General features: G+C 53.7%; 3 protein-coding genes across 7 annotated transcripts; all 3 read right to left on the reverse strand.

Annotated features, from left to right (window-relative positions):
* Positions 1 to 344: 344 nt before the first annotated feature.
* Positions 345 to 4,370, reverse strand: DIRAS1 (DIRAS family GTPase 1). 2 transcript variants are annotated; one of them, XM_086767241.1, is made up of 2 exons: positions 4,249 to 4,370; positions 345 to 2,068 (listed from the first exon to the last, which is right to left on the reverse strand). In XM_086767241.1, the coding sequence occupies exon 2, from the start codon at positions 2,045 to 2,047 to the stop codon at positions 1,451 to 1,453; it is 597 nt and encodes a 198-aa protein (XP_086623367.1). In that variant the 5' UTR covers positions 2,048 to 2,068; positions 4,249 to 4,370; the 3' UTR covers positions 345 to 1,450. The 2 variants fall into 2 exon arrangements, with proteins under 2 accessions (XP_086623367.1, XP_086623366.1); XM_086767240.1 differs by having other exon boundaries at positions 345 to 2,071.
* A 1,734-nt stretch (positions 4,371 to 6,104) lies between these two features.
* Positions 6,105 to 9,952, reverse strand: SLC39A3 (solute carrier family 39 member 3). Of its 2 annotated transcripts, XM_086767133.1 has the most exons (3): positions 9,745 to 9,952; positions 8,692 to 9,186; positions 6,105 to 8,597 (listed from the first exon to the last, which is right to left on the reverse strand). In XM_086767133.1, exons 1-3 carry the CDS (start codon positions 9,949 to 9,951, stop codon positions 8,514 to 8,516), a joined length of 786 nt encoding a protein of 261 aa, XP_086623259.1. In that variant the 5' UTR covers position 9,952; the 3' UTR covers positions 6,105 to 8,513. The 2 variants fall into 2 exon arrangements, with proteins under 2 accessions (XP_086623259.1, XP_010117405.2); XM_010119103.2 differs by having other exon boundaries at positions 6,105 to 9,186.
* Positions 9,953 to 9,987: 35 nt separating this feature from the next.
* On the reverse strand, positions 9,988 to 22,506 carry SGTA (small glutamine rich tetratricopeptide repeat co-chaperone alpha). 3 transcript variants are annotated; one of them, XM_086767136.1, is made up of 11 exons: positions 22,356 to 22,506; positions 21,148 to 21,251; positions 20,850 to 20,934; positions 20,108 to 20,207; positions 18,879 to 18,983; positions 18,551 to 18,689; positions 17,640 to 17,702; positions 17,197 to 17,234; positions 16,088 to 16,177; positions 15,712 to 15,835; positions 9,988 to 10,092 (listed from the first exon to the last, which is right to left on the reverse strand). In XM_086767136.1, the coding sequence occupies exons 1-10, from the start codon at positions 22,453 to 22,455 to the stop codon at positions 15,721 to 15,723; spliced, it is 939 nt and encodes a 312-aa protein (XP_086623262.1). In that variant the 5' UTR covers positions 22,456 to 22,506; the 3' UTR covers positions 9,988 to 10,092; positions 15,712 to 15,720. The 3 variants fall into 3 exon arrangements, with proteins under 3 accessions (XP_086623262.1, XP_086623261.1, XP_086623260.1); XM_086767135.1 differs by lacking the exon at positions 9,988 to 10,092 and adding an exon at positions 13,964 to 15,244; XM_086767134.1 differs by lacking the exon at positions 9,988 to 10,092 and adding an exon at positions 13,964 to 15,406.
* Positions 22,507 to 23,039: the final 533 nt, after the last annotated feature.

A 23,039-nucleotide genomic window follows, 5' to 3' on the forward strand; every position in this document is an offset into this window, starting at 1 on the left:
CAGTGAGGAGCTGCCAGGGTGCACGGGCACGCAGGCAAACACGTGTGCACATGGTATGGCACGTGTCTGCACACGGTATGTGCATGTGCATGCGTGTGCACATGTATGGTATGTGTGTGTACACAGTACGTACATGTGCATTGGCACAGATGCTCATATGTGCATGTGTGCATGCTTGCACATGCACTGTGCACACACCTGTGCAAGCACACGGCCATGCATGCACAGACATGCACGCACACGCACGCACACGCACGCAGCCCCATCCCTCTTTTCACTCCTTCAGGCCGCGCTGTGGCCCCCTCACCCAGTCTCGAGCCCCCGGCTCGCTGCTGCTCTGCAGGGACGTTTCTCATCTCTTTATTGAAGGAAGACTATTTCTAGAATAAAGGCTACATCGTAATGTCACCTTGTCCCCTGGGCGCTCAGGTCCTGCTCTAAAAAGCGGTGGGTGGGGGGGAGCTAGGTGCGGTGCAGGGGCCCAGCCAGTCCGGGGCCCCCCGCTCTGGGATCCCCCCCCCCACCCCCGAGGTCAGCCCCATGGAGGGTGAGCGGGCCAAAGTGAGGGGGCCAAACCCCGCTGGGACGAGGGGCTGGTGACTGTGCGGGGGCCCTGCTCCGGCCGGGGGGAACAAGCAGGGCTGCAGCAGAGCTCAGGGAGGGGGGGAGGGTTAGGGGTCCCAGGGGTGTGGGGCCAGGCCACCCTGCGGCAGGGACCCTGCGGGAGCAGGGGGAAGCTGAGCCGGTGGGGCACTGCGGCAGGCAGCAGCAGTGCCCACCACTGTGGCATCGTGGCCCAGTTGGGCTGCAGGGCTCATTGGGGAAGGGGGCAGTGGTGGGGGGGTGTGCGGGGGTCCGGCCGGCCACGGGGCCGGGGGTCTCCTGCCGGAGCTCACCAGGATTGTGCTGGGTCAGGGCCTCCCTCGGTCCCGAGGCTTTGTGCTTGGGCTGGTGGCTCCAGCACCGGGCCGGGCTGGGGGCTCGGTGGCAGCGGGCACCATGCGGGGGTTGCTCCCACCTCAAGTCTCTGCCTGCAGGAGCAGAGGGCTATGGTGTGGGGATGGGGGCACGGGGAGAGCCTGGGGCGCAGGTGACTGTCCCCGAGGGTGAGCGACACCCCCCACGTTGCACCGTCCCTTCCCACCCACAAGGACCGTGGGCTCCCCCAGCAGGGATGGGGACTGGCCAGTGCCACCGGTTGTGCTGCAGAGGGTGCGCAGCCGCGTGCTCCTCGGTCACGTCGAGGCATGGGGGCGGCCGAGCACCCCTCGTCTTGGGGCAGGATGCCTCATCTTTGCCCCCGGAACCCGGGGCCATGCCCCCGTGTCCCCCTGCGCGTGGTCACAGTGATGGCACGGAGGACGAGGGGATGGCCCGGCTGCGATGCCACGTCCAGTTGTGGGGGGAAAGAGGAGGGGACCGGAGTCGGGGTGCGGGCCAGTCCAGGGCTCTACATGACGCTGCACTTCCCCTTGATTTTGTCTGTCCTCTTCTGCTTGCTGGAGCGCTTCCCATCGATGGTGAGGCTGACATTCCTCCTCTTCTCCAGGTTCAGCAGCTCCTGGAAGAGCTCCTTGACATTGTAGTTCATCTTGGCTGAGGTCTCCATGAAGGCGCACTTCCACTCCTTGGCCATGGCCTCCCCCTCCCTGCTCTCCACCTCCCGCTGCGTCTCGTCGCACTTGTTGCCTACCAGCATGATGGGGATGCTCTCCACGCTGCCCTTGATCTGAACGATCTGCTGGTAGATGGGCTTCAGCTCCTCCAGTGACTGCTTGCTGGTGACGGAGAAGACCAAGATGAAGGCATGGCCCTTGGAGATGGAGAGGCGCTGCATGGCAGGGAACTGGTGGCTGCCCGTGGTGTCGGTGATCTGCAGGGTGCAGACGCTCTTGTCGCAGCTGATGACCTGGCGGTAGGTGTCCTCGATGGTGGGGATGTAGGTGTCCCGGAAGGTCCCCTTCACAAAACGCAACACCAGCGAGCTCTTGCCCACACCACCAGCGCCAAACACCACCACCCGATAGTCGTTGCTCTGCTCCGGCATCTTGCCCTGCAGATGCTGCTGCTGCTGCGAAGGAGAGGGCAGAGGGAGGCGTCACGCTAGGAGCAGGGGCTTCAGGATGGACCCCTGGGTACCAGGCTGGGGGAAGAATGAGGCAGCCCCCTCCCCCCAGCCCAGCTTACACCCCCCCTGCTCCCACTGGACCAATGCAACCGGCGGGTCTTGGTCCCCCTTGCGCCCTTGCGACGCCCTTGCCGGGCGGCTGGGGCAGGACAGTGCTCGCCGCCCGCCCCAGGGTGCAGCAGTATTTGCTATTTTTACCGGCCGCCCGCTGTGGCCATATGGCTGAGCCGCGGCCGCCGGCGCAGCAGCTGCGGCCGAGGCTGCTGGGCAGCATGCTAGGGGGGGAAACGCTGGTGACCTGTGGGACCCCTCAAGCAGCAGAAGCAGTCCTATGGGGCAGCTGCTGGCCCAGTGAGGAGCTGGTAGCACCCGGGGCCCTCAAGCAGCCCCTCCGGCTCTCCCACATGCGGCTGCTGCGGCCGCTGAGTACAGAGGTGCCATTTCACGCGCAGACCTCGGCGCCTGCCACCCTGTCCTACCCTGTGCCGTGCCGCCCCGCACCATCCGTCTGCCCCGCTCCCACCCCGGGGATGCAGCGGGGAGCGGAGAGACGTGGGCGCTGCAGAGGGTGGCAGGCCCGCAGGCTGATGGCCTGCAGGCCTGGAGACCCCCGTCGGTGCCCTTCGGGCTGCCAAACCTCAGTGCCTGCTTGCAGGGGATGTAGAGACCCGGGCAGGGTCCCCCACTCGTGCCCCATTCCCCAAGCGATGTGGCCCTGGGGTGTGAAACAAGGGGGAACAAAGAGCGGCCGACACTGAGCATCACCTCAGCCAGGCCCTGCCTCAGTTTCTCTCTCGATTTGGACCCCCCTTGCTGGAGGGGGTCAGGTCTGCTCCTGCCACCCTCCACCTCAATCCAGGGACCAACAGGCCTGGAAGGGGGGACGGGGAAAACGCCTTGGGCAGCCCCGTGCTGGTGGGCGCCCTGGGCACCTCAGCCTCCTCGTCCCTGGGCACTTCTGGGTGAACCAGCCCCTTCCCCACCCCACGGTGGGTCCAGATCACCCCCGATTCCCTGACACGTCCCTAAATCCCAGGTGCAAGTGCCTGCACCAGGCGAGCGAAGGGCTGGGAGCTGGGGAAAGAGCCCATCACTGCGGCGTCGGGCACCTGAGGATCTCGTCCCATCGAGGGCAGAAAAGCGCCCCTTGGATCCCACTGCATCAGAAGGGTCACTGGCTCCTGGGACCCCAGATGTGGTCAAGGCTGAATCCGGGCCTGGGCTGGTGAGGGTCCTGCCCGTCCCACCTGCCTGCGCCATGGCCAAAAGTGCCACTGGCCTCAGGGCCACGGTGTGGGGCGCTGGGGCCGAGGGGCTGGGCTGGATGGGCCTTCCCGGCGCCCACAGGTGCCCAAAAGCCCCGTGACCTGTGCCCAGCACACACCCCACACCCCCACACCCCCAAACAATCCCTTCTGTGCCTGCGGGTCCGGACCACGGCATCCTCTCCGGATCCCAGGGGTGGGGGTCTGGTCCTGCCGGGGTGTCTGCACCCCCACCCCAGCACCCTCCCACTCGGAACCTGAGTGTTGAGGGAGACAGACGGAGGGCTGGAGGGTCGGGATGGAGGGGCACTGGGGCGGGATGGAGGGGCAGGGCGGAGGGGCGCTGGGGCGGGATGGAGGGGCAGGGCGGAGGGGCACTGGGGCGGGATGGAGGGGCAGGGCGGAGGGGCACTGGGGCGGGATGGAGGGGCAGGGCGGAGGGGCACTGGGGCGGGATGGAGGGGCAGGGCGGAGGGGCACTGGGGCGGGATGGAGGGGCAGGGCGGAGGGGCGCTGGGGCGGGATGGAGGGGCAGGGCGGAGGGGCGCTGGGGCGGGATGGAGGGGCAGGGCGGAGGGGCGCTGGGGCGGGATGGAGGGGCAGGGCGGAGGGGCGCTGGGGCGGGATGGAGGGGCTGGGGCAGGGGCAGAAGGGGCCGGATGGAGACAGAGAGGCAGGGTCCGACCGCCCCGGGCCGGGGTCTCAGCCCCGCTCCCCGGCCGCGCACTGCCCTTGTCGCCCCCCCTTCCCCCGCCTCCGTCCCGTCCCCCCCCCCGTCCCCCCCCCCCCCCCCCCGCGGGCTCTTCCCCCCGCTCCTCGCCGCGCCCGGTCGCATTGCGGTGCCCGCCGTCTCACCGTGTCCGGCCCGGGATCCGCCCTCGGCTGCGGGCTCAGCGCATGGCCCGGCCCGGGGCGGCGGCTCCGGTCCGCCCGATGCGGCGGGGCCCGGCTCGGTGCGGCGGGGCCGGCTCGGCACGGCTCGGCTCGGCTCGGTGGGGGGCGGTGCGGTCGCCGCAGAGCCGATCCCGCCCCGCCGCCGGGCCCCACCCGCCGCGCCCCGCCCCGCCTGGGGCCACCGGACCCCCGAGCGGCTCCGGGACGGGGTGGGGAACGGGGACAAACAGACAAGGACAGACGGGATGGGGATGCACGGACGGACAGGGACACACAGACGGTGACAGATGGGGATGCACGGACTAGGACAGATGGACAGCAATAGGGACAGACGGACAGGGATGGGGATAGGGATGTACGGACAGGGACACACAGACAAGGATGGGGACAGATGGACAGGGATACACAAGGATGGGGATTTACAGACAGGGACACACGGACACACAGACACACGTGAAGAGGAACACAGATACACAGCCAAGCATGCACAGCCCAGGGACACAGGGATGGGGACAGAAACCCAAAGATGGTGACGGGGGACACAAGGACACACGGACAGGACAGACAGATGCTGAAGCCCCGAGCTGGCAGGGTGCCGTAAGCCCCCATGGCAGTTGGGGGTGGGCCAGGCTGTGGGGTTCAGCTTTGGGGACACAGCTGCCCGCACTGCCACCATGCCACGCCAGCACAGGACTGGGAGCCTGAGCATACGCATGTACACACACATGTGCACGGTGGCACCACAGGGGCTCTGTCACCAAGCCCAGGGCGTCCCCTCCCCGGGGGCTGAGGCAGAGCAGGGTCAGGAGCCCCAAAACCCCAGAAGGGCCCTGGTTGGGGGCAGAGCTGCTTCTCACAGCAGGAGGACATGCTGGGGGTCCTTGGGTGGCACCCCGTGGGGCTGGGGATCCCACGGGTGCCAGCTGAGCCCAGCCAGGCAGGACTGGGGCCTGAGCAGCTTGGTGGTACAGGCTCAAGCGCCGACCATTGCCAGCGAGGCCACCCCGCCAAGGGTCCCGCAGCCGGCACGGGGGACAGCGGGCCCAGGAGCTCAAAGGTCCCTGCCGCAGCCAGGGTCCGCGGGCGCTGGGGACTGTGGCTGGGGGCTGCCAGGCCCTGTGACTCACGCTCACTCCCAAGCGGCAGCAATTAAAATCCGCAGAGGCTATTAATAGCTGCCAGCAGAGGAACGGGGCCATGGCAGCACCCACGCGGCTGCCAACACGCATCCTATCAAGAAGTGCTGCTGGGCCCAGTGGGAGCTCGGGGTGGGGGGGGGGCAGGGGGATGGGCCATGGCCACCTCTCCCCCAGGGGCCACCAGCCTTGCCCCTCGGGGACAAGGCCCGGGCCAGCAGCCACAGCCCCCCTCCAGATGACAAACCACCCTGCTGGGCGCCCCGCCATCCCCACAGTGTTATTAGCTGGATGGATACTCCTCGTTAGGGGAAATGAATGAATTTCCTTGATCATTTTAGCTGCAGCTCCTCCTCCATTTCATTCACTCCGCAGCTCCCCGCCAAGCCTTACGCAACAGGGATGCTGCCGGCCGCACACGCGGGGCTGAATCACGCCGATGCTGAGCAGGGTGGGAGAATGGGGCACCAGAGGGTCGTGCCCCCCTCCCCCCAAGCTCGGTGCAGCTGTGCCGGGGTCTGGCAAGCAGCCCCACACTGCCGCCCACCCAGGCTCCTGGGTGGGATTTGCCTCTCGGAGGGCTCAGCCCACCTCGGGAACGTGCACATGCGCCTGCCGCGTGATCTGAGCAGCCGGGGGAGCGACAGGGAAACTTCAAATAAACAAGTGACACCACAGGGAGAAGGCCAGAGCCTTTATTGGGAGCAGCAGACTGGGCTCATCCTTCTCCGCCCCTACACCAATCCAGGAACGCTGGATGCTGCTGCTCACAGGCGAACCCCCCACCCCAGGCAGGAGGGAGCCCATTCAGCTCTACCACCCCCACTCCCTGCTCTCCCAGCCAGCCCAGATCTCAGACTCCACCAGAAGAAATGCTGTCACACTCCCCCCGCTGTCACACTGACCCCTCATTGTGGGGGGGGGAATCCCTGCTCATGGCAACAGATCCCTACCGAGCTTCCGGGCACCGGTTAAGAAATCTCCTCGCATCAACGTCTTCTCCTGGCTGCAGCGCATCAGCCCCTGGATTGCGGATGAGGAGGAAGGATGAAGAAGATGAAACAGGGGAAGCATGACTTTGGGGCTCTGCCTCCACCCATACTCTGGGAGATGCTCGCATTTGCCCAGACAGGGCCACTACAAGAAAAACATTAGCTGCAGAAAGGAAGAGGAAGAGGCAGAGGCAGGAAGGCAGGGGCCGTGCCCAAGAAGGGACACGGGGTGCTGTGCTCCCCCACGCCCCTGCCTGGGACAGCCACCAACATGGAAAAACACCCGATGGGAGCAACACGGCCCTGCACGAGCTGCCTGGGAGAAGTGAAATAACACACAGAGGTTTATCATGTCAAGGCAAATTACATTATCATCAGGCCCTGCTAATTTGTGTCATCTGAGGCCTAAAATAACCTTCCCTCCCCCCTTCCACTCCAGGTTTTTCAAAGGAAGATTAATTGACTTCAGTATGTTGCAGCAATTAAAATACCCAGCACCAGGAACTGTCAGATGATCCTCATCAGCCTCCATATGCTGCAGCTGTGCCAACCACTAGCTCCAAGATGCTGCTTCCCAGTCTCACCCATCCTTCTTCCCCACTTGGATCACAATAAACAGGGACTGCGCCACAGCTCAGCCCGCTCTACATCGTTATAATTCCATCAGCGCTTCCAAAAGCTCTGCTCTGCCTGTGGAAGCCGCTGCAGAAGTGAAGGCAACATCTAATTAAAATACATCCTCCGCGAGAGGCCGGCGAGGAGCGAACGGCTGCGTTACCCTGCTGGGCTGCGGAGTGGGAGCTGTTGTGGGAAGGGCGGGTTCCCTGTTCCAGCCTCTGATACAAGCCCAGGAGGGGAAATCCGAAAGATCACAACAGGATCTGCAGCAGGCTGAGCTTCCCCGGGGGACATGCTCTGGGGACATGGAGAGATCTGCTTGTGTGCAGTCAGATTGTGAGCGCCTCTAATCAGCCCTTCCACAACCTCATAAACCCCCAGGGAAGAGATTTCTCTCCTTTGAAAACACCGACAAAGCGCTCTGCAAAGCCACGTGAGCCTGCTGACAGCGAGAGCAGAGGCTCTGGGAGCAGCTCTGAAGTTGCGTTTGATGGCAACTGCTAAACCCATTTCACTGCAGACCGTTAAAGCACAAGCACTCACCCTAAAATATTAATGCTGGAAATTGCTGCTGCCCATTTCTTACAAACTAATGGATCCTGGGCTCCACAAGCGCTGCAGAAGGGCCTTCAGACAAGGATGCGAGGATTTTCCAATGATGTGTATATTAACACGCTGCCGGAGGTTTTCTTTAGGGAATGCTCAACATACAGATGAGACGCAGAGAACGAAGCATGGGACAGGGGCATGGCCTGGCCTCGTTTCTTCCATTAATCACTCTGAGAAACGAAAGCTGCCAGAGCCACTCGTGGGTTAAAATGGCAGCTCTGCTCACAGTGAGCTGCGGCCCCAGGCACACCGAGCGGCCCCAGAAGAGATGTTATTTTTGGCAGTTATTACAACCGGGTTTTGCTCAAAACTAAACCAGCAAAAGCAGCTTAGTGCAGCTGTGCGATCCATGATCCCACCTGCTTTTGACTTTATTTCTGTTACTGTTTCTCACCTTCTCACAGCCCAAGAGCCAAGGGAGCGGGCTCTCAGCAGCAGTTTCTGCACTGGGGAAGGAGGGAGGGGGCTGGCCGTGCTGATTAACATGAAACCACATGCTTGACGAGCTCTTTGAAGGCAGCCTCCGAACCAGATTCTTAATGTCTACATCGACTAATCTCCACACAAGCTGCTGCACCCGCAGACCCAATGAACAGGGACAATACCTTGCAACACCTACACCGAGACACCCCTCATTTTTATCTCCCTCTGAGCACACAGGAAGGAATTCTCCTTCTTCAGGCCGGTACGGAAATAGCGCCTGTTTCACTTGGCTGTTGAGCTTCAGTGTCCCCCTTGGCTGAAGAGGAGGCCCATCTCTGGTGCCGTTGGCAAAGGAAGGTGAGATTTGCTTCCCATTGCTCCCGTACTCACCACTTGAAGAAGACCAGCCCAGCCAGAGCAGTGTAGCCCAGCACCAGAAAGAGAACCTTCAAGAGTCGGTCGTTCTTGTCTTCCAACTCCTTGGCAAGGACCTCAAAGAAGGTGACGAACAAGAAAGTGCCCCCCGCGATGCCTTGCAGGAGCAGGGAAGTAATGTTGCTGGCTGTATTTTGGGTGCTCTCAATCCCCATCCCAATGCTAATGCCCAGAGGAATCATCAGGCTCACCGTCACAGCCATCTTCACAGCATCCTTCAGCGGCAACGAGGTCTTGGCCATGCTGATGCCCAGTGCCACTGCTACCAGTGTCTCATGAACAGCAACTCCCAGGAACAAGCTTATGACTTTGCCACCCTCCTCCTGCAAGCCCAGGGCCAGTCCCTCGAAGATGGAGTGCGTACACAAAGCAAACACCAGCCCGATGAGCCGTAAGGGGCTGGAGCGGGAGAGCTCCTGGATGTTCAGGCTGTGGGAGTGGTGACTGTGCGCACTGTACAACGCGCGCCCTCGGGAAGATGCGATGAAGGGACTCTCGTATTCGGAGTCACTCCCGACATCCGAACCGGCATTGAAGGTCTCTAAGTCAATGAAGGAGGGCTTTTCCTTCTGGAAGGTCAAGATGAGCTGCTCCACAAAGACTGTCATAAAGAAGCCAACCATCATGATGGTCTCAGCCACCGGGTAGTTGGTGGTCACGTTCCCCTGCCTGAGAACTTCATCGAGCTGGAACAAAGCAAACAATTCATACTGAATCAGTCACCTTTGTCCCTTGAAAGGCAAATATTCCTATTGTGTTCACACAACCCTAAATGGACACTAAATTGATCCATGATGCTTTAATACCCTTGTATACAGGCCTCAGCGTAAGAGACAGGGAATCTATTTCTCTTCCAGCAGAAGCTTTCTGGCTGTCTGAAAGTGTTTTAAACACAGGCTAAGTGGCAGGAGTTTAAGCCTCACACCCCAGGCAATGCTCAGCCTCCTTCTGCATCAAAAAATAGTCTCCAGTTACTCCACATGGACAGTCAGCAGCAGCCGAATGGGAGGCGGGCGCAGCTCGCTCTCCTGATCTGAAACGCCAGGCACAGCGCAGCCGTTTCCGAGGAGCCTTCAGGGGCCGCTCTGGCGAGGCGCAGACACTTCACCCCCATTTCTGCAGGGGCAGAGGTCTGGTGGCCTGGGCTGCTGCAGGGCAGGAGAGGGGAGGGTGGTCACCCCCACACAGGTGTCCCTAACATACTCAGCGGCACAGGTTCATTAATATTGCTCATATGCAGTTACCTTTTCTCTCACAGCAGGCAGCAAGGCATTGAAGCAGGTGGCCAGGAAGACCCCTCCTCCAAAAGAATTGCAGAGGGCAAGGACCTTCTTGGAGAGATGAGCTTTCTTGTAATCAGCCTCAGTTATCTTGACGGGGAGGAGTGACCCAGCCAACATGAGGACACAGATGCCCAGCAGACACAGCACTTTGGTGACCACAATCTTCATGGTGCTCCCGGTGAGCGCTTCCTGCCAAGGGCCCTGCGGACGGCAGCTGGTGGGGATCCCTCCAGCTGCTGTTAGAGCAGGTACATTGGCAGGTGACAGCACAGACAGACCTCAAGAGAAAGGTGCTCCTGGGCTCAGTACCTGTGGATGGGAGTAAAACAAGAGAGATTTTCCTAGGTCAGCATATACTGTGCAGAACAGCACCTTGCATCCCAAAGTGCACACCAGCCACTGTACGGCTGTCACCTTAACTCCCCAGAGGTGATGGGTGGAAGTCACAAAGGCAGCACCCAACACACAAAGAACAGAAAAACTGTCAGAAAATAATTTCACTGCAGCAAACTAACTTAACTTACTAACTTAACTGCAAAACATCTGATCCTGCAAAAAGATCCACTTGAGCCCAAAGGATCAAGTCTTTTTTTTTTTTTTTTTAACTATGACAAATTAATCTGGACTCAAACTGGTGGTACTTGTAACCCAGACAAATACCTAGAACTGAGAAGATCTCCCTTCAACATTCACACAGGGGTTTTTCATACTGCCATTTGAACTTGACTATTGGATTCCTTCCTGCTTGATTTCCTGAGCCACCGTCACCATCTCGCTAGGGTGGGTCGCAGCCTCTAGAGTTGGTTATTTGCTCTGTACCAGGAGTCAGTGGAAGTTTTGATTGCCAATCAATATGCACATCTCTAAAGGGAAACCCTACATAGAAATTCACTGCAAGGCTCTCTGTTGTCCACAGGGTGTAACAAAAGAGAAAGCAGAAGTTGTTTTATACAAGAGAAAAATGCAAGATTTGAGTTTCCTACGTCATGAAAATTGACTTAATTTGAAACGTAAAAGCGTTTCCATCCAGCTTACACGCAGCGCTAGTTAAACTTGTTTTCCTAAAATAATTTCACAAAACAACGTTAAATCTATTTATAAAAATACACAAACATGAACAGGTCCCTCTACTGCTGCTCATTTTTGCAGTAGCACAGCCAGCACCTCAGAGGATTCACTTACCGCTTGCACCAAATGGACTTGTAAAGTCAGATCAACAGCACCTCAAGCAGGTTCTCTTGCAGGCCACCCAGGCAAGGGCCGCCAGACAGCCCTGAGTGCTGACGAGATGCTGCAGCAAGTATCAGGGTAACAAGCTAACACAGAGCATTTCCAGCCACGCTGACACCCACACCCGTGATGGACAAGGTAAATAATCGGATATCTGCTTGTTGGAGCAGCAAATTAAGTTTTAATACAAAAGATTCCTGAGGCTAAAGTCTCCCTTGAGGGCTGACAGTATTAATTACTATCACCATTTCCATGCAGTGGGCTGCAAAAATAGTAATTTTAATATAAAAGGAAAGCGGGAAACTGGATGGCTCTGTATTTGGTAAGGGAGTTTAAAACCTTTTTCCAAGTTTGCAGTTCAAGCAGGAGCAAACAGAGAGGTCGTGGCGGTCAGGCCACCTACAGCAGTTCTGGCTCGCAGCTGGGTATCCATGGGAAGTGATGTTCATCAGAAGAAAACCCTGCTCGGCTGACACTGACTCGCTTCCTGGTGAACCTAAGCAGATGAGCCAGGTCTGAACAAGTCCAGAGCATGAAATCTCTGTGTACGCTGACAGGGCTCCTGCAGCAGGCAGGCTGTCAGCGCAGCCGATGAACAGGTTCCCTCTCCAGAGACCTTGACTGCCAACGCTCATCAGCGCTGTGCTGACACAGCTAACAAGTCACCCTGTCTCTGTAAAGCACGCGCTGTAGTTTCAGTGGCAACAGAATGACAAGGATTTCACCTCGCACAGTGACTGTGTTGTCAATGCCAAGCTTTTCAAATGAGCTCTCTCGGAAAATGACGTTAGCAATGATGCTTTGGGATCACAGAGCATGAGAGCTTGCGTCTGCACCTGCTTGGGTGCGAGGGCACCACCCATGCTTGCTCTGTCAGGCAGCCAGACAGCTCCCAGGACAGAGGAGAGGAAAAAAACTCCACCTTTTTCCAAAATTCACACCTCCTCTGGAACACACCTCTCTTCCAGTAAGAAATTCAGAAACCCCCTACCCTATTCTTCAGTTTCTTTTCTTTGTTTTAACCCAGCCTCAGCCCCCAACAAAGCGTAAAGTGTCAGGCTTCCTGCAGCAGGCGGAACAGCGGCCCTCCAGTGCCCCCTGACCCGGGAAGGAAGGCAGCTTAGTGAAAAACAAAGCAGTAAGTACGAGAAATACCTTGTGTTTCTCCTCGCCTGCTCTTTATGACAGCCCCACATTCAGGAGCCAGCACCGCCAAGACTGGACTACTTCACGAGCCTGAAAACTTCTGTAATAAAGAATTAACCCAAGACAAGTGCTGCTTGGCCTAGTGGCCCATAATAAAACATTCAAGTAACGAAAAATATAAAGCAGACAGCCCTCTAAAGAAGAAGAAAAAAGGTTTCCTCATTCTTGATCCTTTAAATCTCAGCTTTTCTGTTAAAACCGCGCACTCGCGATGCCCCCAACAGACCAGGCCGGATTCCCCTAGAGCCGCACTTGTCCCAGCGCCTCTCAGCACCTGAAATCGCTTGAAATCGTCCGGGATTCCCTGGAGAAGGGGGTGCGGGCTCCTCCCAGGCCAGGCCTAAGTACCCCAAAAGGCTGCAGAGTTATGGGGGGGAACACACGACGGCGGCCGGCAGTGTCCCGCACAGCGGGGACAGGGCCCAGCCTGGGGCGCTGCCGTCCCGCACCCCGCCATCGACCTCCCCTTCCCCGCCCCTCCCAGTTACCTCACTAACAGCCCCCCAGCCCCGGCGCTACTCCCGTAACCCCTCCCGACCCCCCAACCCCACCATTACCTCACGGAACGGGCCCCGGCCCCCCCCCCCCCCCCCCCCCGGTTACCGCGGCAACGGCCCCCTCCCCTCGGTCCCCCACACTCACGAGCCAACTCCCGCTCCGTCCAAGCGGCTCCATCCCCGCAACGCCGCTCTCCCATTGGCCGCGGCGGGAAAACCGGCCGCCCATTGGCCGCGAGGGCCGCACGTCAGCCCGCCCACGCCTCGGCTAAGGGAGGGAGCGGGGGCCGCCGCGGTCCGCCGCCTATAGCGCCCGCGGGAAACGCGGACGGCGGCGGAGCGTTCCGGGACAGCGCCGGCCCCGCTGAGCTGCCCGGGGCGACCGGTGCTGAGCGGGGACAGCGCCAGGGCGTGGGGGCGGCCTACGGCCAGGGAAGAACATCCTCCATCACCACAGCCCCTGTTCCTGCAGGGTTTCGGCTGCCTCTAGTTAAAGAAACATGTAAATTCGGTTAACATAGAGCTGAAATGAATCTAAAAAAAAAAATGCATGCTCCCCAGTGTGGTTAACGTGAGAGCAGGGTGCCAGCTCTCTGCTTCAAATCCAGTCCAGGCACAGCAGGACAGGTGGTACACGGAGCCCCAGTCAGCCAAACCAGTGTCCTGCACTGCCAGCCCCTCTTTCCTCCTTCAAGGGCGAGCCACAGCCTTAGAAGGGCAGGAGCGCTTCTTTCAGGTATGTGCACGCTGGCATCAGTGGTGTGAAAAGAAAACCATCGAGAGAGAGGAGGAAACACAGCTACAGCTATAACAGAGCAAGAAGGGTAAAGAGAGAGGGGAACAGCCCTGAAAAATGGGGAAAAGTCCCTGCAGTTTCCTCCTTTTCAATAAACCCTGAGCTTTTTCTGCACTGCCATACAGCCCCAAAACATCCCCTTTTGCTAGGTTACAAAATACAGCTGGAGAGAACTTAAAGGAAGCTAGGGAGGCAGCCACAGAAAGAAAGACTCCCCAGTTCCGTGCTGCAGAAATACAAAGGAGGAGCATTTTAGCAAGAAGGAACAAAAAAATGGGAAGAGGCAGACAAAAATCCATCTGTACGTGTGGCTTTGCAGCAGCCATGGTCGAGAGAGCAGAACTCTGACCCCGCACAAGTCTCTGCAGTCAGCACCACTGGAAGCCCACACCCAAGCCAGGCCCAGGTCCAAGGGTCTGGCTTCAGTCATCCAGGCAACAGGGATAACAAAGAAAGTGTCCAAATATTTTATTTTTCACAAGTTACATTAACCACATATTACTTCATGGAGCATTTACAAATACTTTTTTTTCCTTGATTCTTCAGATATACCTGCTCACTCACACCACACCAGGTCTCCTGAAAGGGTGTTCTCTACCGCACACCCACCCACCTTCAGACCAGGTGCTTTTCACCCAGCAGTCAAGCTGTGAACGCACCTTTCCCATGACAATCAAACAACTACTTTAAAAACAATTTGAGGTCAATATAAGCCTCTGGCCTCAACTAGTGACTTCTAGGGAAACCAGCCAGAACTTTCTGTTCACCCAAGGAAGGACACGGGTATCTCTAGAGGGGTGGAAAGCTGCAGGTTGCTCGAGTTGGCTACAGGAGCTCCCCCCGGCTCCATCTCACACAATACGCCAAGGCATAACTGCTCCTCATCAATCCCTCATGTTGAACCAGCAGCCACTTGATTCCTGGCTATCCCGGCAGCATTTTTATTACTCCTCCTGTTCTCTACTCAGGCACCCTCTATTCCTACCATCAGCAGAGTCAACCAGGTTAATTACTTACATGCATAAAAGACAGATTTAAAAAAAAAAAAGCAGAAGAAAAAATCTTTTAAACACCAAAAAACATCATATCTTCCTTACTGTCCACCTGACTAGTTCACAGATTGGATCATTCCGACAACATAGCCATAAATCACTAAACACTAGACAAGTTTTGTCAGGACTGGGAAAGAACCTCAAGAAGTGTACCTGAAAACACTCGCTAAAGTAGTCACACACCGGCATATATCCCAACCCCCCCCCCCAACACACTTATACCAACCTTCGAGAGGCAACCACCAGACTCTGGTGTATTAACAACACTGGCAATGCTGCTACAGATCTGAATGAGAAACGCAGTGAGTCTAATCGACAGAAACCCTGTTCCTAGAGGCAAGAAGATCCCATGATCTCCAGAGTGTTCAAACACTACTGTCTTGTAACTGGCAGGAAGATTAAACAGGGCAGGACAGGGGTTAGGTAGGACTTGAACACTTCTTTGAAGTGGCACACAGGCAGGAAAGTGAAGATATCCTGTAGTGAAGAGTGCATCATTCTTCAAAAACAGGTTAAAAAAATTCCCACGTAGCAAGTAACATAGAAATGTAACAGTGCAGTTAGTTTTCTGAGTTTCTTTAGAAAGACTGTTGATGCTGGTTCGTGTTCAGCTTGCTGGATCTTCCAGAAGAAAAAAAAAGTCTAATGGAAAGGCTGAGGGGGAGGAGCAGGGACAAAGACTAGGGAAAGAAAGCATGAATCTGTCTTAACATGCAGGTCAAATAAGTATTTTGTTTTTCCATTATTTTTTTTCCCCTCTTGGACACTTCCAACTCAAGAAATGGCAACACGCACATGGCTTCCACTTTTTAAAGCAAAGAACATAGCTCCCATGGACTGTGCTGCAGAGACAGGAAGACAAGACATTGGCAAATTCAGTCTTTAAGAAAATCAAGTGTCCCTTTAACCACTACGAACACTAGATAATTAATCTTTTTTGTCAGCCACATGTGTGAGGGAAGTTCTTACTCAGCACTCCTGAGGGCTAAGCCTTGTATCTAAGACACAGTACTGATGCAGAAAACCCAGTCTCTACAGAGGTGACACGCATCAAGTTGCTAAACTAAGGCGCAAGACCAATATTGCAGACAAATACATAAATTCCCACTCAGCCACAGTAGAGCAGCACTCCCAGCTACAGCCTCACCTGGAGCACTCATTCCTGCTGATCTTCATTACTGGCACTTGGAGTTCGACTCCTAATCTGGCTTCGTAGCTGCTCTATTAGTTCAGGATTCTGCTGCTGCATCTGCTGAGCAAACTGCTGGCCCCTGAAGAAGAGCAAGTAACAGTCCCCTTAGTGTTCTCACACACACAAACAGAGCCCGGTGCCAGGAAGTTCTTTACAGCCAACTGTCAAAACTCCAGTCTAACAAGTAATTCACATCACCAAAAGAGCCAACACTCCACCCAACATTTCAGCCTTCCTCAACTCTTAAATCAAGGTTCTACTTCTGGTCAGAAAAACTCCCAAATCTATTTACTGACCAAGGCAATCAGGAAAAACCCAGCTCCCTACTCACGCTTGTATAAGGCTGGCAAGATCATTTGTGGAGGGGCTGGTTCCTGCTGCTCCCATGGCATTGTGGCCACCAGAAATCATCCCGGACATGCTGTGGAAATAACAGTTACTGCTAAGGACAGGAAAAGAAAACACAAAAGTTGTTTGGTTTACACTAGGAGGGGAGCACCAGCATAATGGCAGCACCTTCCCACACAGATTATGAAGTTATCTGCAAGGAAATCTTCTGCAACAACTTTTTGTTCATTAAATGCAGAAGAGTAACTGTTACATTAAAGTGCACAATCTGTAGAAGTATTTATAACCCTGTCAATTACTGTATTCCCAGAGATACCCCCTTTTGTGTGCCAGCCCTGCGTTACGTTTAATTAAAACACTGCCCTTCCTCACACAAGCTATTTGCTTGCTCTGCACATGGGATCTACTGACGGGACAACCTAAACACTGATTCACTGACAGTGAACAGCCCAGAACACACAGCCCCTTCTTCTGAAATCCTCAGGCTGCATCTGGTGCAGAACCTCAGGTGGCAACAGCAGCGGAAGGAGCAGGCAGAAGCAAATGGAAATGGTGGCTGATGCTCAGCCCTTTAGCCAAATTATCTCATATGATAATCAAAGGACAAGCTCCAGAAGGTGCCTACCCATACTCTGAAAGGATGGTCAGGAGAGGTATATGCCTTATAGTTTTATGACTTTAGAGCATCTAAACACCTCACAAATATTGTGAATTGATCATTGTAACCCTGCAGCACAAAGAATGGAAGCATTCTCACGCTGACCAAGATGGAGCTGTGAAATCCTGTCTCCAGGTCACACAAATACTGTGCAGTAGAGCCAAACTGGCCCCAGGCTTCCCAAATCCAATTCCAGTGCCACAACCTATCCTGCCTCCCCGCAAATGTTTACAAGAATACCTCTTCAGCACAGTCCAGAACACTCAAAATACACACTAGCTCAAGCAACTGGACTGGATTAAAGGCTGCCCACCACACTTCTAGCCCAAGCATCCTCCTGCTCCCACCAGTCCAGACCTACTACAAATGCCAAACACACACAGAGCCTCAAACAAGCAATTCAAAGAGGAAACACAAGATGAGATCCAACTTACAGCTGCTGTACTTGTGGATTGTTCATTAGGTTAGATGCCTATTTAAAGAAGGGAGAAAAAACACTCTGTTTAGTCAGAAGTGACTGGGTAGATATGCAGATGTTGTGCCATTCAACTACAAAACAAAGCAGAGGCAGAAATACTTGGAAACAGATCAATAGGACAAAAATAGTTAAGAGAAGCACAGAGCAACACACAAGGGTGGTAATGCAGAAGAGGCACCCTTTCCACATCCAGCATATCACAAGGAGAAGTCACTGGCTCTTCATTTGGCCTTAATTGAACACAAGCACAGTTTCCACACAGCAACACTGAAACCAAGAAATGAAAACCAATCTGCCAAAGAGACACAGGAGCTCTCCACACCGTGTACCAACACATTTCATCCTGAACAGACCAACACACAGATCAGAAGCTTGGCTGTGATCCGTGTCCAAATTTACCATACTCATGAAGCCGGGGTTGTTCAGCAAGCCAGCTAAATCAAATCCTCCTGGACCTCCAGTCTGCAAGAATATAGAAACCACACACAGATTATGACATCCTCTCACTTCCTGATGCACATTACAATGAACACTAATACTTTACTCCCAGTATTAACAGAATCCAGCCCCTAAACCATGACAAAGAGAAGTGGCTCTGTCCATACCCTTTCTGTAAAAGCCTCAGGGGATTAGGCTCACTAAGGGAGTCAAAGGGCATATGTTTGTATACATGACTTACTGATCACCTCTCACCAGCTGAGTCACATTAGCAGTGTACAGCTGCAACCCATTACAATTGCCAAGCTAAACACGTCCACTCAGTCACTTTTGCACTGGAGAAGGCTTTAGGAAATTAAAATTCCCTTCAAAATGATAAATTAACATGGTCCTGCATGGAACACATCAGCAGTGCAGTCACTAGCTTTCTGGCTAGGAAGCCTCCAGGTTTCATTTCTTAAGAAAAAAAAAAATCTTTGTACAAAAAAAAGCCACCTAAAGCCCCCTTTTGGTATTGCTAACAGGTCACTAGAAAAAAAAAAGCTGGTTTTCAGGAGTAGCAACTTTGAGAATGGTGCTTAAGGCAAAACTGTTGTTTCAAAACACTCCTTCTCATCAGTCTCCTTTCCCAGCTCTTTCAAATAAGCCTAAGGTGACTGCACTCAAGCAGTGAAGAAAGTTACCCTCTCCATATTTTAGTGGAAATGTTCAGAGCAGAACTCATTAACTATCTCCCCTCTGCCCGCATACAAGATTTGTATTCTAAACACAACTTGGATCACCAAGGCTTTGCCAGACAGCACCTGTCTTACAGTGAAGAAGCCTCTTTCTAATCTGACCCACACATAATAAGCATTAGTTTCAGAACTTACTGGACTAGGAGTCTCCTTCATTTTCTGTTCAGCTATTTTAAGGTTAGATTTGTATGTGTCATTGTCCGGATCCAGCTCCAGGGCTTTTTTGTAGTAAACAACAGCTTCTGTGTGTTTATTTAAACTGGAGAGGGCCAAGCTATTAAAGTGGAAATAAAATTACAAGTCATGAGTTAAATAAGCACTTGCAGTCTTCCTCCACCTCCAGCAAGGGTGAAACACTAGGTATTTCCACATGGCTTTCCAGGGCAGAATACCACTGACAGTATCACTGCCACTAGGCATTTTGAGATCAAAATTCTGTCACAAAAAACCTGCTCTTACTTACCCCATTCTGCCATAAGCTTTGCTATAGTTTGGATCAATGCCTATAGCTCTTTCACAGTCTCTCACTGCTCCGGCATAGTTTCCTAGTTTACTGTATGCAGCAGCTCTGGAGGGAATGGAGAAAGATGTACAGAAAACAAACAGCTTGAGTAGGCTGATCAAGGTCACCCCTGTTCCCTCTCTGTAATCTCCTGTTGTACGAGGCAAAGTCAAGTGTGAGCCTGACAAAAATTCAGGCCATATCTAGGTGAGCAGGTTGCTATCCAAACACTCAGCTCCACATGCTGCTCCTACGGCAAGTAAATCTAGGCCCCTACTCCTGCTTACGACCTTTCCAAGAGGAGCCTGGGCTCCAGGGAGGCACACAAGTATCACACTCAGACTCTCTCGGCTTCCCCTATCCCTCATTTTCCTAGTCATAACTGTTTCATCCATTTCCATCCGCACACCTCACATGAGAGAGAAGACTTGTTTTGAAGCCTTAACATGCTCAGTCTAGCCTCAGTCTCACAGCTCTTACTGACATCAGGGCACCTGCCCAAAACCTCACAGGACCAACCCTCAGGCAGCTAAAACAAAGCTAAAAGCACCAGTTACACTTGCTTGCCCCAAGAAATACCTCACCATATCATTAGCATGTGTGCAGACGTGTTATTCATGTAGCCAGCTGTACATATGTACTCACAATAAGCACATAACTAAAACAAATCCCGATTCAAAGTCTGTTATTCCATATTTGTCTTCCCATCAACTTTCAAACACTTTTGCTTAGAACTGAAAAATAATAAATTTGCTTGCATATCCATTTTGCACACACATCAACTTATACAATTCTCAGTAAAAAAGCCTTCAACTTGTCTTATTTCACTCCCTTGTTTCCATCATCAACACAGCCTTTCAAACCTGGGCTCTCTATCCCACTTAGAGTTAATTGCATGAAAGCAGACAGCATTTCTTGGCATCCTTCTACCTCCTCAAATGCCTAATAGAGTTTGTTTCCACACCCACATCCTATCTAGAGATGCCAGGGCACAGAGCTGGCTGGCAGGCAGCACAGGAAAATGTGTCACTAGAAGCTTAAAAAAAATACACAAAGAGCAAGCAACAGAACAAGCAGTCTACAGAATTGTAAAGAAAAAAAAGGGATTTTGACCATTTCAGTCTTAGATCAGAACAAGAAGTAGTCAAAACAAGAACAGGTGTACAAGGGTAGAGAAAGATAATCAGTACCTGTTGCAGAAATACACAGCATTGGATGGATTTAATTCAATTGCTTTTCCATAGAAAGACACAGCAGCTTCAAAGTTCTCTGCCTTCATTTGTTCATTTCCTAAAAAGACATCAGAAAGGCTCATTAACAGGTGCAAAAGGGGGAAAAACAAAAGCAACAGGCCTGGATCTATGTTCTACAGAAGAAAACAAAACAAGACAAACCAACAGCTTGCAACTTCTGCTGATCAAACTGCTTGCAAGTGTGAGGCATGTTCAGCAGCAAGGCAGAGGATCTGCACCTTGGCGATTCCAGGTTGCCTGATTCTGCAAGCCCCCTCAGCAGTCCTCCCATCTCAGGCACACCTGAGGCCTCCCCAAAGCAGCCCCACATCCTGAAAAGCACTGCAGTGTGTTGGCTCAGAAAAAGCTCTCTGCTGTACTTCAGCACTAATCACGCTCCCTTGCATGGCAGAGAAAAGGCAACATGCAGAGGAGTGCTCAACAGGAAAGATGCCCTGTTCTATACAGCACAGATTTCTTTGGATGCAGAGGACAGACAGCTGAGTCAGCTGTCTATCTAGGCTCTGTGGCAGCTAAATTACACCAACATACACACGCTCCTGGAGCACAAGCGGAAAAACAAGTAGAAATGGAAGGGTTGATCCCACTTGCTTTCTTCCCATGCCACGTATTCCCCAGGCGCGGAGTGAATTAAGCCTCCCGCCCTGCCACCATCTAAACCAGCTCCAGAGGAGGTTACCTTCCGTCTTGAGTCTTTCAGCTTCAGCTATGTCATCTTCAGAGGGGGTGATGGGCTCCAAATTTGCTCTGATGTGTTCAGGCTCCTTACAAGGAAAAGGAGAATGCTGTGCTGCGATAAGGACTCCCACTGAGATGCACTACACCTCCCCCTTTTCGCAAGCACTGGCTCACCAAGCCCAAAACACTTCACTCCCACACACCTCTGAGGGGGCAGCATCACCCCAGAAATCAAGCAGAGCTCATTGCTCTGACTGCTTAAATGGAAGCTCAGCACCTATTTCAGGGCACGGGCTCACCTTTCCTACAGCAGCTTCAAATATTTCAGGAAGAGTCTGGGACACAGTTAGGCTTTGGTCTTCCATCGAGACCCCAAATGCTGTCTCCAGGCACTGGATGGCCACTGGACAAGAAGAGTCAAGTAATTAGCTTTCCCTATATGGTCTAAATACTTAGCCTCCTCCCACAGCACCTAAACTTCTTACTGTTGAACACACTAGGGGAAAAAAAAAAAAACAACCACACCCTAAAGCACACATTTCCACACACCAGACTTGATATTTAGGCCATATCTTCAAATTTTGCCAAAACCTCAGACCTGGGCAAATATTCACTCTGGAGACCAAGCTCCTGGATTGAGTCAGTCACAACCCCCACCCCCAACCCCCACAACCCCACTCCAGAGCACAGGCTGGGGGTAGAAGTTAAACTGGGGCTTTGTTACCATCCCCACAGCCACAGGTGGCACAGAGCAGGGAGAGATCTGCATGTTTCACTCACCAGCTGCACAGACACTAAACAACTAAACCCTCCCTCATCAGACACTTGGTCATGAAGCTGTTCCCAGCAACATAACAGAGCTCAGTTTTACAAAACTCCTATGCCATATTTCACAGTTCAAAAGCACCAGGAATAAAGCCTTCCTGCCAGCCAGCACCCCCCTATTGCCCTCTCTTGTTCCTGCCTCACCCAGGAATGTACCCACCACTCTGCAGACATGCCTGCACTCTCCTTCAGCAGAACAAACAAGGCCAAAGACTAAAATTCCTTAAGTAGATCTTTTAAGATCAGTGTGCTCTCTTTACCAGCAAAGCCTGTACAGATACTTCAGGGCACGTTGTGGAAAAGCAGAACAGGGAAGCACTCTGCAAGTATAAAACACTTCCATACAACAAAGTTCTCATTTTACACTACGAACTTCCTGCCTCCACCTCATTTAAGATAAAAGTTTTAAGTCACAAATCCAGGGTCAGGGAGGCTTTTGATCCCAGGTATATCCCTTCCTCATGTTAATTTGCTTTTGAAAAGAGAACAAGAATCAGCATCCCTAATGCCCTGGATACCTCCCCACGGAGACAAATTAATTTCAAATCTTGAACAAGGTTTGATGTTAGGAACAGCCCAGCCAAGTAAGAGGCAGAGGAGTGCAACTGAGTGTCCAAATTTCCTCAAGTGCGGGGCTGACAGACCTAGGCACATGAACAGGGAAGTGCATACAACCACCAACCTTCCAAACTCTCCTGAGCATCCGGAGACAGCCCCCCATTCTGTAGTTGGTCATGTAGAAACTGGATGATGGAGTAAGCAAGGCGCTTCTGGTCTGCCATTCTGGGAGGCTGCAAGCAGTTTGTTTCAACTTCTAACTTTAAAAAAAAATTCTGTAGAGAGAGAAGTTATATGACTTGATGGACAAGAAGTCAAAGAGCTTCTCTATTCTCCCCTAGGGGAGTGCAGCAGAAGAGTTGTTGAGGACCAGCCAAGGCCTCCTGAGCCTTCATTAAACTTTCTGCTGTAACTCTGAACCTTCCAGATCCTAATTCACCCTCTTCAGTGTGAGCTGCACAGCACAGTCCTGCCCAGGAAAACACAAAGGTGCCACAGGCACTTGGGCTCCTAGAATACCTCTAACTGACCAAGATGAGACAAACCGAGCACTGAGGAGATCACCACTAAGAAATCACAGTCTTCTGCTTCCAGCACATAAGTTGATTCCGAAACAAAACCAAGAAGCGATCTGCCACTTTCAGCAGAGCTGGGGTTCAGGGCTGGCGATCCTCTGTGCTACTTAGCACTCTAGATCACCTTCCCCACCAGGGTGCCAGTGTGGACATGCATAGCAAAGCGACCCCCATAAGCACACCCCAGGGCTGAGGCCTCCCAGAAATGCCAATGCAGGTTCTGCAAGCAGGAC

Source organism: Chlamydotis macqueenii, chromosome 26, assembly GCF_036417535.1.
Source record: "Chlamydotis macqueenii isolate bChlMac1 chromosome 26, bChlMac1.mat, whole genome shotgun sequence".
NCBI lineage: Eukaryota > Metazoa > Chordata > Aves > Otidiformes > Otididae > Chlamydotis > Chlamydotis macqueenii.

Coding starts and splice junctions, on each gene's coding strand:
- SGTA (XM_086767136.1), bottom strand. CDS start 22,455: ATGGCAGACCAGAAGCGCCTTGCTTACTCCATCATCCAGTTTCTACAT. Junction 21,252..22,355: donor TGCTCAGGAGAGTTTGGAAG/GTTGGTGGTTGT, acceptor CTTCTTGTCCAG/TGGCCATCCAGTGCCTGGAG. Junction 15,836..16,087: donor CTTGCCAGCCTTATACAAGC/GTGAGTAGGGAG, acceptor GCTCTTCTTCAG/GGGCCAGCAGTTTGCTCAGC.
- SLC39A3 (XM_010119103.2), bottom strand. CDS start 9,951: ATGAAGATTGTGGTCACCAAAGTGCTGTGTCTGCTGGGCATCTGTGTC. Junction 9,187..9,744: donor TGCCTGCTGTGAGAGAAAAG/GTAACTGCATAT, acceptor GCTTTGTTCCAG/CTCGATGAAGTTCTCAGGCA.
- DIRAS1 (XM_086767241.1), bottom strand. CDS start 2,047: ATGCCGGAGCAGAGCAACGACTATCGGGTGGTGGTGTTTGGCGCTGGT.